Source organism: Phycodurus eques, chromosome 15 (genome assembly GCF_024500275.1).
Source record: "Phycodurus eques isolate BA_2022a chromosome 15, UOR_Pequ_1.1, whole genome shotgun sequence".
Taxonomy (NCBI): domain Eukaryota; kingdom Metazoa; phylum Chordata; class Actinopteri; order Syngnathiformes; family Syngnathidae; genus Phycodurus; species Phycodurus eques.
Window position 1 is genome coordinate 20,265,223 of NC_084539.1, and position 19,069 is coordinate 20,284,291.

The window sequence follows — 19,069 nt, forward strand, 5'->3', positions numbered from 1 at the left end:
TCCAAGGTGACCTGTCGCCGTGGTTACCTGAGTGGCTTTAGTCTCCAAGGAGTCTTTGTCAGCATCTCGCTTTACGCTGCGATCCGTCACTTCTGCAGTCACCAGACTCTTACCTGGGAGGACTGTGGTAACATAAACGAGACATGAGCTAACAATGCTGATATTGGCACCTTTCAGTTAACAATTTTAGCATTAGCCCCTTGATAACGATGCTAACATTAGCCCAATGAGCTAACAATGCTAACATAAGCCCCTTGAGAGCTCCCTTTGGTGCTGGTGGAGGTCTTATCTGATACTCCGAAGACAAAAAAACTACTGCCTTGACTTTGTTACTGTTGCAAGACCGATTATTGTTGGGATGTGTGTGTCTCACCCCTCTTGGTATCAGGACTTTGCTCAGTCTTGACGTCGCCGTTTTCGCGGTGAGACACGCCGGTGGACTCGGGTGCTGGACTGGTACTACAGCTGGTTTCCTGTTTGACAGGCGACGAATCGGCGATGGAGCTCTGGTTACTGTTGTCGTCTGGAACACGCATACACACCCAAATCAAATATTTGACTTTGTTTTTTTCCAGTAAAATGCAGGACAAGAAGCCTTTTTGATGCTCACCGTGCATGTCCATCATGCCAGGAGAGGAACTGTTCTCTGGAGTCGTCAACTCAGAACCATATTTCTCATCCTTGCCCTTCTTCTTGTTCTTGTTTTTCTTCAAGAAATTAAGGGGAAAAAAATCCTAAGCCACGCACAGTTCAAGCTACTTTGTCAATCAAGGTAAGGTAGAGTCCTTAACCTGTCACTTTTTACAATTAAACAGTCACATTAATTTTAATTTACTGTTGGTACAAACCCTTGACTCATTCACTCACTTTTTTTCACACAGTCAGGCAGAACAGTAACTTTGAGAGTATTTTTTTGGTGCTTTTGCGACAAACTATGAAACAAACAACAAAAAAAGACAGAAAATGCTTTTAAATTGCAAAATAATATCCACATACGCAACTAAGAAACACACCTTGAGCTAAGGTCTCACCACATGCCTCGAGTACGTCAGTGGCTTTGTTACATGACGTTCGCCATTCCCTTTACGAACGGTGTCAAATTGTCTCACGATCATAACATACACTGTTTATACCATCATATACATACTCTGTTTGAGAGTGAGGTGCCTAAACTTGTACAACTTCCAACGTGTTGGTATTCCTCGCCCTCATAATCGTGACAAGCCCGAGATTCACCCCCTAATCTTTATCTAAAACGCAAACGTTTTGCTGGTGTCACACCCAAAGCGATTCCAATGCCTCCATCTTCAGGGATATGTTAGTCATTACAGTGGTTTACAAACCTGAATTTCACAGACACACTGGGCTAGCCCCTATTCATGGCTAACCATTGAAAAACGTACTTGACGAATATATTCGTCTCAGGCAGTAAACGGTTGGATTACAGTTGTCGAATATCACAGTCCATGACAGTGAATAAGTTAAGAAGGGTGATCACTTTCACATTACTCCATTACAGTTGTGATCTTTATTTTTTTCCCCCATCAACAGTAACACTAACCAACCTATGTTTACATATAAGTTAGTTAAGTAATATTTAAAAATGACGTGATGAGTGTGATGTACGACGTGAAATTGCTGGCACACTGTCATTTAAATTAGTATTTTAGATCTCACACATTTTACTATTCATTGTGGTTAACGTTTGGGTTTTCTTTTTAATTAGATGAGTGATGCAACTTAGCTGCCCCACTATGTGTCATTTGACGAATGTTTGACATTCGTGTGGTTGGTTCACGCAGGTCTAGAGCTGAAAGAGGTGGAACATTTTCAGAAAGGCTCCAGTAAATTTCCACGACATGTTTGGGATGGGTAATTTAGGAAATGTCCAAATTGGAAACTTTCAATGGGAATATATGGGAATTCTGAGTAATTTAATTTCATACTCAAGCATAAATATGAACATTTGTTTTGTCAAGCAACGGCTCATAACATGAAAAACGTAAACTTTTTTTTATTCCCATAAATTCCAATGGAGAATTTGCAACTTCGAAAATTCGCAACACTACTCACGTCATCCGACTTGGGCTCCGTCACTGGCACCCATTTGTAGATACGAAGTGACGTGTCTCCCACCGTCACCCATTTCTTCTCCCTGGAGACAAATCATCGGAATTCCACGTGAGCAACACACATACTCACAAAACTGAGATACTAAGCGCTGTTAAACATGAGAGAAGCTAGCCTTGATACATTTAGCACAATCTTTTTGTTAAAAAAAAAAAAAAAAAAAACTATACCCACAATAAATAAAGTCATTAAAGACAATGAAATAGGAAGTCATTATTTTATTACATCATGTTGGATGTGCTGTCGTTTTTACATAAGCAAAGGGGAAATAAAATGATGAAAATCAGAAATTGGATTTTAATGTTGAAAACCTTTGACCCCGCCGGGGTATGTGCTTCTGGGCCTAAAATATCATTGTGACCAGGCGATACAAGCTAGAAAATATTTAGCACTGTGCTTATTCCCCACACACAAAGTGTAAATGTAAATTGCTAATTAAGCGTGATACTCTTACAAATTAGAACCCCAATTCCAATGAAGTTGGGACGTTGAGATAAACATAAAACAGAATACAATGATTTGCAAATCATGTTCAACCTATATTTAATTGACGACACTAAAAAAACATCATATTTAATGTTCAAACTGATAAACTTGATTGTGTTTAGCAAATAATCATGAACTTAGAATTTTATGGCTGCAACACGTTCCAAAAAAGATGGGACGGGGTCACGTTTACCACTGTGTTAAGTCACCTTTTCTTTTAATAACATTCAATAAACGTTTGGGAACTGAGGACACTAATTGTTGAAGCTTTGTAGGTGGAATTCTTTCCCATTCTTGCTCGATGTACAGCTTCAGCTGTTCAACAGTCCGGGGTCTCCGTTGTCGTATTTTACGCTTCATAATGCGCCACACATTTTCAATAGGAGACAGGTCTGGACTGCAGGCAGCCCAGTCTAGTACCCGCAGTCTTTTACTAGGAAGCCACGCTGTTGTAACACACGCAATGTGGTTTGGCAATGTCTTGCTGAAATAAGCAGAGGCGTCCATGAAAAAGACGTTGCTTGGATGGCAGCATATGCTTCTCCAAAATCTGTATGTACCTAGAACTAACACAGCGCCGTACCATCACAAATGCTGGCTTTTGAACTTTGCGTCCATAACAGTCCGGATAGTTCTTTTCCTCTTTGGCCCGGAGGACACCACGTCCACAATTTCCAAAAACAATTTGAAATGTGGACCACAGAACACTTTTCCACGTTTCGTCAGTCCATCTTAGATGAGCTCGGGCCAAGAGAAGCTGGCGGCGTTTCTGGGCGTTGTTGATAAACGGGTTTTGCTCTGCATAGTAGAGTTTCAAGTTGCACTTACGGACGTCGCGCCGAACTGTATTTACTGACATTGGTTTTCTGAAGTGTTCCTGAGCCCATGAGGTGATATCCTTTACACGTTGATGTCGTTTTTTTATGCAGTGCCGTCTGAGGGATCGAAGGTCACGGGCATTCAATGTTGGTTTTGGGCCTTGCCTCTTACATGCAGTGATTTCTCCAGATTCTCTGAACCTTTTGATGATATTATGGACCGTAGATGATGAAATCCCTAAATTCCTTGCAATTGTACATTGAGGAACATTGTCCTTAAACTGTTCGACTATTTTCTCACACACTTGTTCACCAATCATGGCACCCACGTGTTCCTAATTAGCCTGGTCACCTGTGGGACGTTCCAAACAGGTGTTTGATGAGCATTCCTCAACTTTCTCCGTCTTTTTTGCCACCTGTCCCAGCTTTTTTGGAACGCGTTGCAGCCATAAAATTCCAAGTTAATGATTATTTGCTAAAAACAATAAAGTTGATCAGTTTGAACATGAAATATCTTGTCTCTGTAGTGTATTTAGTTAAATGTAGGTCGAACATGATTTGCAAATCATTGTACTCTGTTTTTATTTATGTTTAACACAATGTCCCAACGTCATTGGAATTGGGGTTGTATCATGAAAATAATTGTTTTTAGATTGTAACAAAAATGTTAGATCTTGTAGAGCTTTCCAATTATTGTCATGATACAAACTAGCGAGCATGCTAATTCCATTCCCACAAAGTGTAAACACTAATTGAGCGTGATGCTGTTATAACAAGTTATAAATCATTATTATTAATATTATTTTGGTAAAGCTTCTGACCCAGAGTATGTGCTTCCTAGCCGCAAGTATCGTTACCGAGCGATGCAAGTATTTAGCGCTGTGTTAATTTCACACACACACACACACACAAAGTGTAATTGCTAATTAAGCATGATATTGCTATAACAAATAATTAAAATAATTGTTTTGGGAAAACTTTTGTGTTGCAGTATATGCAACCAAGCCAAAAGAATCATTGTGACTACTAAGCCATGCATACCTTGATCATGTAACACACACAGAAGTGTAAATGCTAATTAAACGTGGTACGGTTATAACAAATTACCATTAATTGAAATAATTGTTGATCGAGCCATTCAACGCCCGTCCCGGCAGACCCACTTCCCGCTCCCCACCCCCACGGCCACCCTCGGATCCTTGTTCTCTTACTCATTCGGTCCCAAAAAAAACAACAACAACGCGGCATTTAAACGGGGGGAAAAACCATAAAAAGAGCCCAAAAGTGCTCCGAGTCGAGGGGCTTCGTCGTAAAAACGTCGCCATGTCGAGTACCGCGGCTCTGCGGGGCGTTCAAACCCGTGTGTGCTCGGCGTCAGGCGGCTTCATGTGACTGCTTTCGAAATGGCTCCTGGCTTCCACCGCCGCCGCCGCGCGGCGACCACAAGCTGCTCGGCGGCCGGGCTACGGCTGCCCTCCGCCGGTACACGCACACGTGTGTTACCCGGACTCGCTCGAACGTAAATAGCCTCGCAATTGTTTCATTTTCATTCTGCTCGCTCTCCTCCCCCAACCAGGCTTTTTTTTGTTTGTTAGATAACCACAAAGACTGCTTTTTGTCTACCCCCCCTTCCTCTCGCCTTCCCCTTCTCCGCCGCTTACCATTTTCGTACTTTCTCAATAGCGGCCATAACCCGCTTGATGTCATCCTTGGCCCTGCTCCGGGTCTCCGCTCGGACCGACCTGCCCGACATTGCCGGGGTGGGGGGGTGGGGGTTTAATATTCGAAGGACGGCCTCGCCGGTCCGGCTCTCGCTTCAGATCAGACACAATGCAAACAGTGGAGAGAGCGGCGCACAGCGGGGCGTGGTGCGCATGCGCGGCCCGAAGCGGGCACACGGGTAAGGGCGGGGCGAGCATGAGGAAGAACGGCTAAACTAGTTAGTAGCTAGCATCTAACGCTAAAAAAAACCCGAAAAAAGTCTGGAGGAAAATATCGATTTGACGGCCACATTTCACACGTGACATCCCAGTAGTCTACAAACCGCCGTCCGGTGACTTTAGACGCAATTTGAGACGCTAACGTGTGTTAGTGAAATAGCATGAGGGAGCCTTTTTCCTTTTCCAGCTAACGTTTCTGACATTTGCCGACAGAGGCCGCTGTTGCTGCTGCAGAAGCCTTCAACTGTCTGTGTGTAAATACATGGATGACAATGGGGATCTGTTGATTGATGATCAATTCGGGTGCAAACACAATTTTAATCCACAAAAGTCTGATTTTATCAAATTACGAAATGCACTTCCCCAACAATTTGTATCCATGACTATGAGACCTGTAGTGCAATATCAACAACAACAAAAAAATCCCCAAATGCTACCACCTTCAATTCAGGGGTTATCGATTCAAGACAAAAAAATGTAGTAATCATTTCATAAGGAAATAACTCACAAAAAAACTTCCTGAAAAACAAAAACGGGATTCAGAGAAAAATTATAATAATGCTCTTTAACTATTGAACATTGAATTTTTTTTAAAATTTAATTTTATGGTCTTGGTCGTGTCTCTGTCTCGGCTTTTCTCGGTCTCAACTCCTAAAAATCTTGGTCTCGCTGAGTTCTGGTCTTGGGCAAGTCTTGTTCTCGGATACTGTGGACTTGAGGACAACACTAATCAAAAATATATTTTTTAAAAATGTCTGTGTTTTTGTTTGTTGATACTTGACATTCCTTTTTATTTTTGACACATTCACATTGACAATACATTAACATATATATTTGTCAGTATAACATGATGATATGATATATACAAACAATGCACGTTGTCGTTATTAGCGTTAGTCAATACTTGCCGGGACGTAAATGTTCTTTTATGGGCGGATACATATAGCTTTACAAAAGCAACAAGCCCCCCCCCCTACACACACACACAAAAAAAAAATTGCGGAATTAATATCTTATTTTTTTCGCTGAACCTTTTTTTGTATTAAAAGAAAAATAAATAAAAAATTGCCATGGGCTTGAAGCCATGTCACACTCCACGTGTGTGCACAGTGACATCATATAAAGGCAACTAGCCCAAAATCTTCAGTAAACACTGAAACATAATTTCTTAGTAGACTCTTCACGATGTAGTTAAACTTTCTTCTTTTCAAATAATTTTTTTTAAAATAAATAAATAAAATAAATAAATACAAAATAAAAATGTACTGTATGTTGGTGTTCATAGCATAACAGGCAAAACTGGCGAGTACTGTGGTAACTTCCGTGTTAAAACCTGCCGCGACGGGATTGGTCGGTTCTCGTTCCGTGTGGGCGTGGTTTAGGTTTTGCTCTTTTGGGCGCCGCTCGGGAGCTAGTTCAGGCTAAGGTAGTGAAAGTTCTAGTGGCGCAGGCGGCGGCGGCGGCCGAGAGGAGAGAAGCACTTGTAGCCGAAAAAGGAACGCTTCCTCCGGCCGTTGACGGTCGTCGCCACCCAGTGCCGGGAAACCACATCTCATTCATTTACTTCAGACTCGTTTATTTATTTTTTCCACTTGCCGCGTCGAGCATGAAGTAAGTCCGCAGGTGCAGGCTAATGAGCGGATAACGCTGAACGTTTTTTGGACGTCCTCCATGGGGGTTCTCCTTCTCCTCCTCGCCTGAGACAACCACGCACGGGAGTGGGGAAATGTCCGCCGAGGTGGACCCGAAAGGCGGCCACCTCGACTCAGATTTCGCGAGCGTTTCCAAAGTGGAAGAAGAGGACCGAAATACAGAGAGCACCGACGATGACGAATGTGAAGAAGACGAGAAGGTAAAAACAAAACAAATGGAAAACACACTTATTTGACTCTTTTCAACATCCTTCCACGTTTTGCATTCTAGAATCACATTTGGGGGCCCAAGCCAAACAAACTCAGTCATTGGGTCCTCCACATCTGTGGACTGCACTGACAATTTTTTTTATTTTCACCTCAACAGTCTTAAACATGGGCAGCAGCAAGCAGGTTCAGCCTGGAGCTTGTTTTGTAACTAAAAATAAGAAGACACAAAAGATAACTAGGTCAATTATGGGAGCAAACCTTTTTAACTGTTTATTTTTTTTAACCTTTTTCCTCTTTCCTCTTCTTTGTCTTCCTTTCCCCATGTTTGCCTCCTTTGTGTACCCCCCTCCCTTGTGCCATCAGGCAATATTTATGCATGACACTCTTAAAATGATCACACCAAAATTTACGACTAGCCCGTTGTCAGTTATGCTATGGTTAAAATCTTTGGTAGTTTTGATTTAAAATGAAATATTTGTTTTCATCTTCTTTTCGCTCCACTGGGATAACGTCGCTTCATTGTCCTCACCTCACGCCAACAAGATTGTTTTGTGAGTGTCTTCCTGAATCAAGTCTGGATATGCGCAGAAAGAAGTTGGAATAGTCCATTGCATGAGAAGGGAAGGGGGATCAGTCAAAACATTCATGATGGATTCGGATGTGTTTTTAGGTGGAGGAATTAAGACTAAAAATAATTGCTTTTAATCAAGGAAAACTGTATTAATCAGTTGATGAGCGGTTTTGTTGACATCCAATGGCATCTTAACTTAGAAATTAAATTTAAATTTGTGTTGTAAGCTAAAATTTGAGTTTCAGATATGCTGCCGGACTAATGCCCTCGTATGTGGGCAAGGGGAGCCACAGTCACTGTTGCATTTTCAGTCATTTATTGATAAGGACAAACAGTCCAACACACAAATACAACATAAAAACACTTGCAAGGAGCTGCTGTAGGCCACAACTCACGACCAGACGCTCACACGTGGACTAACCGGGTAAACCTGACTCCAGCTTGTGATGTCACTCATGGCCCACATCCAGGACCAACATACGAATACTGCCGCACTTTTACAAACAACCACAGTGGTGCCTTGCGATACAAGCTTAATTCGTTGCGTGACCGCGCTTGCAAGTCAAAATTCAATACTCATTGACTCAACGCCACTTTATTTGGAAAGTTGGCTGAAGGTATATGTGGCATGTTTATCAGCACACTGAATACGAAGGAGAAAAATTGGTCTTCAAATAAAAATAAATTTCTCAGAGCCACACTGACGTTGGGTAGGGACTTCCCTGGCTTGTGCCAAGTTGACAAAGTGCTTGGTGGCGCTTTTGATCTGCATATCATCGCCATTTCCCACAGCAAGTGTTTCCCCCACAGGACCAATTTAAATATCCCAAAAATTTACAGCATAGTAGTCGGCCATAGAAACACACCACAAAGGTCCATTATTTGACATCCTTAGTGCCGGAAATGTAAATCGTATCCTTTCACAGTCATTACTTTAAGCTGATTTGTGAGTGTAATAATGCGTGATACGTTCCACACTCACCAGCAATAGGTGAAAATCCGTGAGATTGGGAGAGCGTTTCACAAAAACATTAAGTTTTACCCCTCCTCCCAAACGCTTGAACACATTTAAACTTATCAAAACACACTTAAACAGCAGTACACATTTTAATACACTCACTTAGATTGTTAGATACTTTTTAAAGTGCAGTATTCCTTAGTTTCTGTTCTCGCTCACACGTTTTTCCAAATGAGGCAAAGCTTGCTTGGTTCAAGCTGTTTGTCACTTTCAATTGAAAGTTACTGCAAAACGGACTCATAAAAATTAATTGATTAAACAACATTGTATACTGTGTTTAAAATCCCAAACTTTAACAGAACCATATAATTTTGTCTAAGGAACATCTACTAGCGTAATGCTAACATAATGCAAAACGCAATAGACGGGCTAACAGAAATTAGCATAGATGTGACAGTAATTATAAACCTTCAAACAACTGCTACTTGAACACAGCAATACATACAAACATAGCATACAACGATACGCAAAGGCATATACAGTTCCTTAACAACAATGACCTTTAGTAGCTGGGGACCTTCTCTGCCTCTTCCTCTTGCTTTTAATTATGTAGAATCTCTTCCAGTAGAGCTCAGAACTGCCCGACATGTTGTAGCACAACATGGTACTACGCTGAATGCGCACAAATCTAAATTTGGGCTCACGCATGTACTGTAAAAACCCCATTAAAAAAAATAAATAAATAAAGCTTAAAAATCTGACATCGCGGGGGCGTGAGCGATGTACTCTGGTTTAGCAGAGGTTCAATGTAAAGAAGTATTTTTGGATCAAAAACGAGGCCCAACTGCACAAGAGGCTCAAATTAAAAAGCTTTAAAAGTTGCCATGCCAGCTTCCCAGCCGGTGTTGCACAACAAACAAATTAAACTTGAGGCGTCTGTAGGTTGTCAAAATGTGTCCCGACGTGCCGCGACACCACCGATCTTCTTCCCATACGTAGGGAAATCTTAGAAAAGTAACAGCTCCAATCATGGATCACATTAGTAATAGTAGTCATAGTAGTAGAAAATACTCTCACTGGATTATTTTTAGCAGGAATGTTATTCCCCCCCGATATCCATGTGTGTGTGTGTGTGTGTGTGTGTGTGTGTGTGTGTGTGTTTAGATATTTATTTCGGAAACGGACGCGTGGGAAAATGTGGAAGTTTTGGATGCTTGTGACCAGCTCAGGCATGCGCCGGGCTGCTTGCAAGGGAGAATTTCAGCAGCGGTTCTTCCATTTATTTAAAAAAAAAAAAAAAAAAAGGGAGAGAAATCATTACATTGTTGGTCATGGCCTCAGGGTGCAGGTGTGATAGCAACTAACACGCAATAACAGCAACCACACTCGAGACTGTTGTGTATTCACTTGCGAGCAGCATGCTGATGAAATGCCTTAATGCGGACTCTTTCGATGTCACTGAGTTTGGAACGAGGAATTTCAAACAGAATTGACAATTTTTTTCCGCTCCGCTGACCCCCCCCCAAGCCTTTTTTGAATAAGAAATAATGTTCTTGACTATTTTTCTTTTTTTTTTGTAAACCAGAAAAATTGACAACTCAATAATAATTAAATCTGCAAAGTGTGATTTTCTAGATTGTCTCTTTATCGTCACTCATCTTTCTTCTAAGTTAAGCATCCTTGGATCCCTTAAAAGGCACAATATTAATCTAAGCTAGTAGTAGTAGTAATATGAGTAGAATATTTTTAATACTACATTCAGTTTACAAACATTTTGGATATACAAACCCTTTCGTGCTAAAATGTGTTTGCTGTGTTTCTGTTTATCGTTTGAGCTCCTGCTATATCGCAGATTTTTAATTCAATATTTTTATTTTTTAAATTTTTATTTAAAAAAAAAAAAAAAAAAAAAGGAGCAGGCAATTTCAAATTTAGTTCCACGCTTTGAGCGTAGTACCATGTTCTGCTACGGTGTTGTGGTCCACTGGAAGAGATCCAGCGTAATTAACAGCAAGAAGAAGAGGAGGCAGAAAGGGTCCCCAACTCTGCTCCAGTAATAGTTGTTATTACCAAAAACGGTATATAGCAGTGAGTATTGTTATACGCTTGGCGTGTATGTGTTGCTGCTCCATGTGCGTTAAAGTAGCAGTTGTCTAAAGATTTTTAATTGGCGCCTCTATGGCGTTTTGCATTATATGTTAACATGCTACCTTTAATTTTGGTTAAATATACAGCGTTTAATTATTTTGTTTTATGAGTGAGTTTAACTTTAACTGGGAGTGACAAACAACCCCACCCCCCTCTGTGTCTGTGTCACGTATACTGAACAACGACCCGGCGAAAGGTGAGAAAGAAAATTCTGGCTATATCAGGCAGTGCAAAAGGTTCTCGCCAATCAATCAGGCGTGCCCCTCCACGAGACTTTGGAGCGGGGTCACGTGGAGGCGGTCTCAAATGAGGAACATCTGAGAACTCTGACGTCGCCTCTGTGCTCCACAGGGCTGGGTTGCATTTTCTTCCCACACTTGCCTAGAGACTCATACAGTGTATATATATTATTATGTACATGGACTGTTAACGCCACATTTTATATACCTTTAAGATGTATATTTTTTTTATATAAAGAAGAAGGACCCCCCACCCCCATTGGCTTGGAAAATGTTTTTTTTCTCACAGGGCAGTCTTGGTACTGCGACGGACATCGTTATGTGTCTGATGTACTGTTGGTCTTCTGGAATATGCCACATACGATAAGAACATTGAGCACGCACTTAGCATTTTTTTTAAAAAATCCCGTTTGTTTTTTTGTGGCGTGTCTCAGGTTTTAGGATTGGGTTAAGCTGATAGCTTTACCGAAGCCGACATTGTTGACTTTGCCCAGCGGCGGGGTAGACGTATCAAAAACCTGGCCCCTCGTCTCTTAGGTGTGACCATCCTGCTTAGCTGAACAAGCATCCCGGGGCTGTTGGTGTGATCCGAAGACAACGGGCCGCTCGCGTGTGTGAAAACAAACTTGAGCGGGGTCTCGTTGTGCGTTTCTATCCACAAGCACTTGTTGACTTTACTTTTTGGGAAGTAAACTGACTGGCTGTAAATGATTGCACTGCCCCCGTATGACCCGTTATCACTGGGCCTGCGAGGGACTGATAAAAGGGTGACTTGTAAAGACCCACGCATCTTAAGTCTAATGAATACACATTGAACCCGGGTTTATTGCGGGGGGGATACGTTCCAGACCCACCCGTAAACGGTGCAAATCTGCGATCCTCTGTGGAGTCCGTATACATAACACATACACATAGTTTTACCCCTCCCACATGCTTTAAATATATCTCAACTTATTAAACACCCTTTTTATAGTATTCCTTCTCTTGCTGTCAGGAAATGGGAGACTATTGTACATAATTATTTACAGGTAACAAAAAGTTCTCTCTCAGTTCTCTAAATAAAGAGGCAATGCGGGCTTGCTTCAAGCTGTTTATTTGTCACGCCGAGTTGAAATTTACTGCAAAACTGAAGCGAATCAAAGGTATATTCTAAACACCAGAATGCTCAACCTAAGCCATTTCCAGTCCCCTCCAAAAGTATTGGAACGGCAAGGTCAATTCCTTTGTTTTTGTTGTATACTGAAGACATTCGGGTTCAAGTTCAGAATTCCAGCTTTCATTTCATGGTATTTACATCTAGATGTGTTCAACAACTCAGGACAGAGCACCTTTTGTTTAAAGTCACCCACTTTTCCAGTGAGCGAAAGTATTGGAACAGACTTTTAAGTTAATTTGAAGTGAATAGGATTTAATATTTGGTGACATAACCCTTACTTGGAATAATTGCATCAAGCCTGAGACCCGTTGACTTCACCAGACTGTTGCATTCTTCATTTGAAATGCTTTTCCAGGCCTTTACTGCAGCCTCTTTGAGTTTGTTTGTTTCTGGGGATTTCTCCCTTCAGTCTCCTCTTCAGGAGGTAAAATGCATTCTCTATTTGGTTAAGGTCCGGTGATTGACTTGGCGAGTCTAAGATCTTCAAATTTTTCTCCCTGATGAAGTCCTTTCTTGTGTTGGAATTGTTTTGGGTCATTGTCTTGTTGCATGATGAAGCTTCTCCCGATTAGTTTGGATGCATTTTTCTGTAAAGTGGTCCCATTGGGGTGCATGTGCTACCAAACTGGTCGCATTCTTCTGCCCCGTAAACCGTCCAAAAATATATATCGGTGCACAACTCCCTCCGTAACCAGACTTTAAATGCCGACTGACGAGACACAGGCGCACCGAGATGTGCAACACGACCGAGGTGACACTCCCTTTGTCACAAAATTTTAAACAGACCGATGGGATCAAATGGTTTATTCCAGCGAGTTGCATCATTGCTCGCCGCCGGTGCATCACTACAATATTTGCTCACACTGGACAATGTTTAACTTTCTATCGCCATCAGTCGGGCGGGCGGTCGGACGGGCGGCCACTGTCTGTGTACTCTTTAGCAGCTAAGAGGATTAAAGCAATCTGATTAACTCTCGTTTTACCCGAGAGCGTGTGCCGCCCCCGGCGTTCCATCTTTTTGATTTTTGACACCTCTCTCTCTTTGAATAACAAGTGACAGGGCGCATTTTGACTCCAAACATCAGCAAACATGTCGCTCGGTCGGAATTTACCCTGCGGCCAATCGCCGCAGGGAAGCAAGGTAGGCGGAGTTAGACAGTAGCTGAAGTCTAGTCTTCAATTGGAGTTCCTTGGAATGTTGACACTGTGTAAATTATTATGCTCAGTTTTCAAATGTCTTGACGCTTTCACTTTGCTTGATAATTCTCAGATTCTTAAAGATGTTCCAAAATGAAGGCCACAATTATGCTTCAAGAAGTCACTTGTTTCTCATATCTGCTCTTCAAACGTCTATAATAGTGCTCCAAAATGTCTTTTGTAGCATTCTAGAATAGGGTTCTTAAATTTGAGTTGCGTGACTTTAAAAGCTTTCCTTAAACCCGCAGCTGGTGTGATCGTGTCTTTGCTAAAATGTAGAAACACTTCCCCGCGCTTCTTTACACTGGCTGCTCTCGCAGTATGAAGTCACCGTTGAAAAGCGCCTACTGTATTTTCCAGCTTTAAATCATGTCAACACAGGAAACGCAATCCCCCCGTGACCGTTGGCGGAGTTTGAGAACCCGGAGTTGCGTCCATTTGACGGGGCGTAAAGTGTCCGCTCGGGGTCATCGCTTTTGAGCTCGTTGGGTTTCTGCTGTGAGATTTAGATTTTCTTTCCGCTGACAAAAACACTGAAGTAGAAGAGGGGGGGGGGGGGGGGGGTAAAAAAGTCCCCCTTGAACAAGACAGATGTCAGCTGAATAGGTCTGGCGGAACATTGGTTTACTTTATCACTGTGGGCCCAGAGAGAGAATGATGATGTTTATGTCACAGAGTATGTATTTCGACACCGTCAAGTACACTGAACCTCGTTTATGGCGGGGATATGCTCCAGAACCACCTGTGACTCCCACACGCTTTAAACACATGTAAACCTATTAAAGCACTCTTTTTAAAGTGTTCCTTTGCGCATGTTTCACTCTTTCACGTATCATATAACATCACTTTGGGCAAACGAAAAGAAGACTCCTGCTCACAGTTCTCCATATAGGAGACGACGTGTGCTTGCTTCAAGGTCTTTGTCACTCCCAGTAGAAGTTTACGGGAAAACTGATACATTGGGGATGTTTTTCCCCCCAGTCAATAAAAAGAAAAAGCAAATGATGACATAATTCCACACTTGAGGTAAGTGGCCCTTCAAACGCACATACACGGGTTACTTGAAGGAAATAAACCGTTTATGCCTTGGATAAGCTATAGCACAGATTGTATGTCCGAAGTGGATCGCTGTGTGGATAAATGACAGCTTTTGTCTAGAATAAACGGGCACCATTTTCTTCACTGCTGTGTAGTGGATGCTGTGAATTGTACATGCTAGACAGCAGCTTGTTCACCTTTTTTTTAAAAAAGAAGAAAAACATGCACAGGTAAATCTGTGAATGGTGAAAAACGAATGGGCGGCAGAGCTCGGGCCGTGGCGATCTGCTGGTGTTTGCTGTGGAAATAAAGCCTTGTTGGCAGTGTCCACAGCAGGCTTCCGAGCCAGCCAGCCAGACAGGAAGGAAGGTTAGGTTGGGTTTTGATGCTGCTTTCAGGAACCCCGGAGGGAAGGTCAAAAGTCACCTGGCACGTGCCATGCGCAAGTGTTTCTTTCGGTGTGTCTTCGGCGTAAGGTTGTGGCGTCAACCAGGAGAACATTAGTGTGCTTTTCAATGGAAACCTCCGATAGCTTATCAGCAGTCAGAACCTGCTGGAACTTTGACCCCCTTGGCGCCATTACACTTTTTTTTTTTTTTTTTTTTTTTTTTTTTTTTTTTTTTTTTTTTTTTTTTTTTTTATAAATATAAACTGTGTCAGGAAGACAAAACATATTTACCTATTGATTGTCGAGCTAGCAAACTTGGCATATTTGCATTTTATTAAAACCCATCTACCAAGCTTGGTCTTCATTTTGGTCTCTTTTTTTCTTGGAACTTGCATTCGCGATTGTCATCAATCGCCAGGAGTATAGTAGCTGCTGCTATTCCTTGCATGTACAGTACCCGTTTGCGTGTCTGCTTAAAAATCCTTTTCATGGCAGACAACACCTGTGTCCGTGCCAAGAACTATTTTTGTCCCAAACTGTACAAAATGTCGCTATACAGTATGGAACTATTACATTTTTTTTGACTCTTTTTCGTCGTTCAAACGAGCGTTGTCTGTGAGGACTCTACAAGTTGACACATTTGTGACATTTCCATGATTAGCGGCCCATATGGACGCGACCGTTCGTTTGAAAATGTTGCCGTAAAAGTGTAATAAATCAATATACAGGAGCTTTCCCAGCTAAACTAATGAATTACTACCAATCAAGCCATAAATATTAATTTGACCGCTGTTCCTTTGTTCTGTGCACCTCCAATGCAGCCTGTTTATGTAGCTAATGTTCTATACACCTCTAATAGAGCATTTTTGTCATTTAATGCATCAATTTAATATTATCATATATGCACCTCTACTATAGCATATATTCTTTTGTCTTGTTTTTCCATGCAGCTGGACCACATCCTCTACCCTCCCTCCCATGCATCGCTCAGGAAGTCCAGCCACCCTGAGCTGAATCTGCGCCTCAAGCGACACCTCAGCGACGACGGCAAGCACATGAGAAGACGCAGCCTGGGCGGAGGTCTCACAGGTGAACATGGATTTACAGCAGTTGCATTGTTAGCATTACTTTGTATTACCACACACACACACACACACACACACACACACACACACAGCCGCCCCCAAGCTTCATCACGCCTTTGTTCAAGTGTTGCTGATGACAATTTTCTCAATGTCGAGATGTGAGGGGAAAATACTGCTTACTAAGTAGGAAGGACCGCGGGTTTCCTTTCTCGTACGTTTTAGGCCTGACCGCTTATTTCTGACAGTTTCAGCCAAAGAAAAACAAAAAAATTAAGTGATTTAGGCAACATTTTCCTTGCGCCGAGTTGAGGCTCCTGATTTTGTTTCAATTTTGAAACCATTCCACCACCATCCCATTGAAAGTGAAGTCCAAAGTCATAAAACCTTTGATTGTACAGAATTTAACGTAATATTTTAAGACTCAAGTGTCAAACAATTGTAAAAAGATTTACCTCTGTCATATTTGCTTTTTACACCTCTAATGTACCATATTTATACAAATTCCAATGAAGTTGGGATGTTGCGTAAAATGTAAATAAATAAAAAAAAAAGAATACAATGATTTGCAAATGCTTTTCAAGATATTTTCAATTGATTACACTACAATGACAAGATATTTCTTGTTCAAACTAATCATCGTTATTGTTTTTATACAAATATTCATTCGTTTTGAATTTGATGCCTGTACCATGTTCCCAAAAAGCTGGGACAGGGGCAACAAAAGATTGGGAAAGTTGAGAAATGCTTAAAAAAAACCCAAAAACACCTATTTGGAACATTCCACAGGTGAACAGGGTAATTGGAAACAAGTGAGTGTTATGAATGGGTATAAAAGGAGCATCCCCGAAAGGCTCAGTTGTTCAGAACTCCAAAGACTTCTCCAACAACGTCCGGAACCTGAGGCTCGCCACAGATGAAGCGATGGTATCCTTTGACGTCACCTCACTTGACATTCATCTCCACCACTGCGGCCATTGATGTAGTCAGTGAACAGCTACAACAAGACAACAAGACCAACCTCCCTCCAGGACAGGAATGCAATCTACTTCTTCTCTTGCGTTAGCACCACATGCTTCCAAAACAACGAATGTTTCTACAAGCAAAAACACGGCTGTGCCATGGGCTCGCCGTTTTCCCCTATTGTGGAAGAAGTGGAAAGAAAAGCACTGGACTCCTTTTAAAGGAATTTAGCCTAGCCACCGGTTCAGGTTATGTCGATGGCATCTGTCAAGATCAAAGAAGAAGACGTTTACTGAACGCATCAACTCTGTGGATGGAAACATCGGTTTCATCCGCGAAGACATCAACGAGGACACGTTGCCGTTTGGGAACTGTGCGGTGGGGGTGGGAAAGGACAGAAGCCTTCATACTGCGGTCTACAGAAAACCTAGTAGACCAGTAGCTTCTTTTTGATGCTGATCTCCCACTGTAACACAAGCTAAGAGTTCTCAGAACCCTCGAGGACCGAGCAGAGAGAATCCCCACCACTGACAACAGAAGGGGCAGACTCACAACAGGAATGCTCTTGCTAAATGTGGGTAATCCAAGGCGGGCCTTTGTCAAAATCACCAAGGGAAGAACAATCACTACACCTGAACCTAAAGACAGACACGGGAGGCAAAATGCAGTCATCCCCTAGTCAGGATTTTCCCCAAACATAACATCCCAATGTATTTTAATCCCACCAATACATCACCACAAGGACAAAATCCAGAGAAGCAAACTCAGCAATGTTGTTTACGCAATGCAGTGCAACGACCTCCACGTCGGAGAGACAAAACAACCGCTTCACAGACGCACGGCGCAGCATCGGCAGCCGCCTTCTTCGGTTCCAGAATTGGCGGGTTCATCTGCATCTCGAAGAACGGGTGTTCCGTAGAAGACGACGACGTCCAAATTCTGGATAGGGATTCTGGATAGGGAGGACCACCCGTCATGTAACCTATTCACATTTATGGTCTATACACACCTAATGTAGTCTTGTTACATCATATTTCATGTTCTATACACCTAATGCACACTATTTACATATGTAATGTTCTAAACCTAATGTACCTTGTTTATGTCGCATTTAATGTATGCACCTGTATGTACTATATTTACATCCTCTACACACTTCAAATGCAGCATATTCACATCAAATTTAATGTCGATATGGCTTCATGTTCATTTTAAAATTGAATATATGCACCTGTAATGCACATTTGGGTTGAGATGTGTTCGGTTAATCCTTTCGCTGTAGTAGATGCAGCAGTGTCCTCATGTGGCCAGCCTTATGCGTGCACAGTTGCGCACGTTTGTATTTTCTTCCCCCCTCACCTGTTACTGTATTTGTTCATTGGTGACATGGAAGCTTGTTGTGTCGTTGCTGTCCTCGTGTGGGAGTACGGCAGCGCTGGTTATGCAATGTAGGGATTGTCCCTGATCTCTTAATAGGATTTTTTTTTTTTCTCCTCCTAATTGGACCGCTTGCTTGCATCGCTCCTCCAGATCAGGGGTTCTCAAACTGTTTGGTTTCAGGGACCCCTTACGGAGAGAATTATTTTCCGAGGACCACCTCACAATCCACTTGGCAATGAAACTTAACTGTCATTAAAAATTAATTGAGTTTAAAGGTTTTTCAAAACAATTTCATATTTTTTTTTCTTTGTAAATGTTTTGAGAATAAACTTGTTTTTTTTTTTTCGGATAAAAAGCAGTCGTACAAGAATACTTTTTAAGAAATAAATGATCTTTACAAGAACAATTCCTCTTGCCGTGGCAGGAAAGTACCTTCTGCTCCCGACCCACGCCCAGCAAACATGGCCGCCGCAGTCGTTTTCCGACACCACCTCCAACCTGGTCCGGATGCGCGCGCGCAACCTCGGCAAGTCGGACCCGTCCCTGACCTCCAGCTTGGTGAGTCGCACGCCACATGGGTTTGTTTTACCGCCTCCACCCCGCTGAGAAGGTTATGTTTTTATTGCTCTTTAAGCGTTGTCTGCAAAACATTGTGGAGGGTCCAAGAAAGAACTCATTAAACTTTGGACCTGATTGAGGGGTAAGGCAGAGAT

General features: G+C 42.1%; 2 protein-coding genes across 6 annotated transcripts in view; one reads left to right on the top strand and one right to left on the bottom strand.

The window, feature by feature from the left end:
- The window catches only part of bcl7a (BAF chromatin remodeling complex subunit BCL7A), a 7,432-nt gene extending 2,143 nt beyond the window's left edge, over positions 1-5,289 (bottom strand). Inside the window, exons 1-5 of the mRNA XM_061697735.1 lie at positions 5,096-5,289; positions 2,074-2,155; positions 611-707; positions 374-523; positions 28-122 (exon numbers count right to left, since the gene is read on the bottom strand). Of these exons, the coding sequence (XP_061553719.1) occupies positions 28-122; positions 374-523; positions 611-707; positions 2,074-2,155; positions 5,096-5,187 (516 nt within the window). The 5' untranslated portion in view covers positions 5,188-5,289. The remainder of the gene's footprint in view (positions 1-27; positions 123-373; positions 524-610; positions 708-2,073; positions 2,156-5,095) is intronic.
- Positions 5,290-6,808: 1,519 nt separating this feature from the next.
- Positions 6,809-19,069, top strand: part of LOC133413320 (microtubule-associated serine/threonine-protein kinase 3-like) — a 64,383-nt gene continuing 52,122 nt past the window's right edge. For 4 of the 5 annotated variants that reach the window (XM_061697513.1, XM_061697514.1, XM_061697516.1 and 1 more), the window contains exons 1-3: positions 6,809-7,226; positions 15,882-16,020; positions 18,781-18,914. In XM_061697513.1, coding sequence (XP_061553497.1) covers positions 7,101-7,226; positions 15,882-16,020; positions 18,781-18,914 — 399 coding nt within the window. In that variant the 5' untranslated portion in view covers positions 6,809-7,100. Of the gene's footprint in view, positions 7,227-13,291; positions 13,450-15,881; positions 16,021-18,780; positions 18,915-19,069 lie in introns of those variants that run through there. The other variant, XM_061697515.1, reaches the window with a different exon arrangement.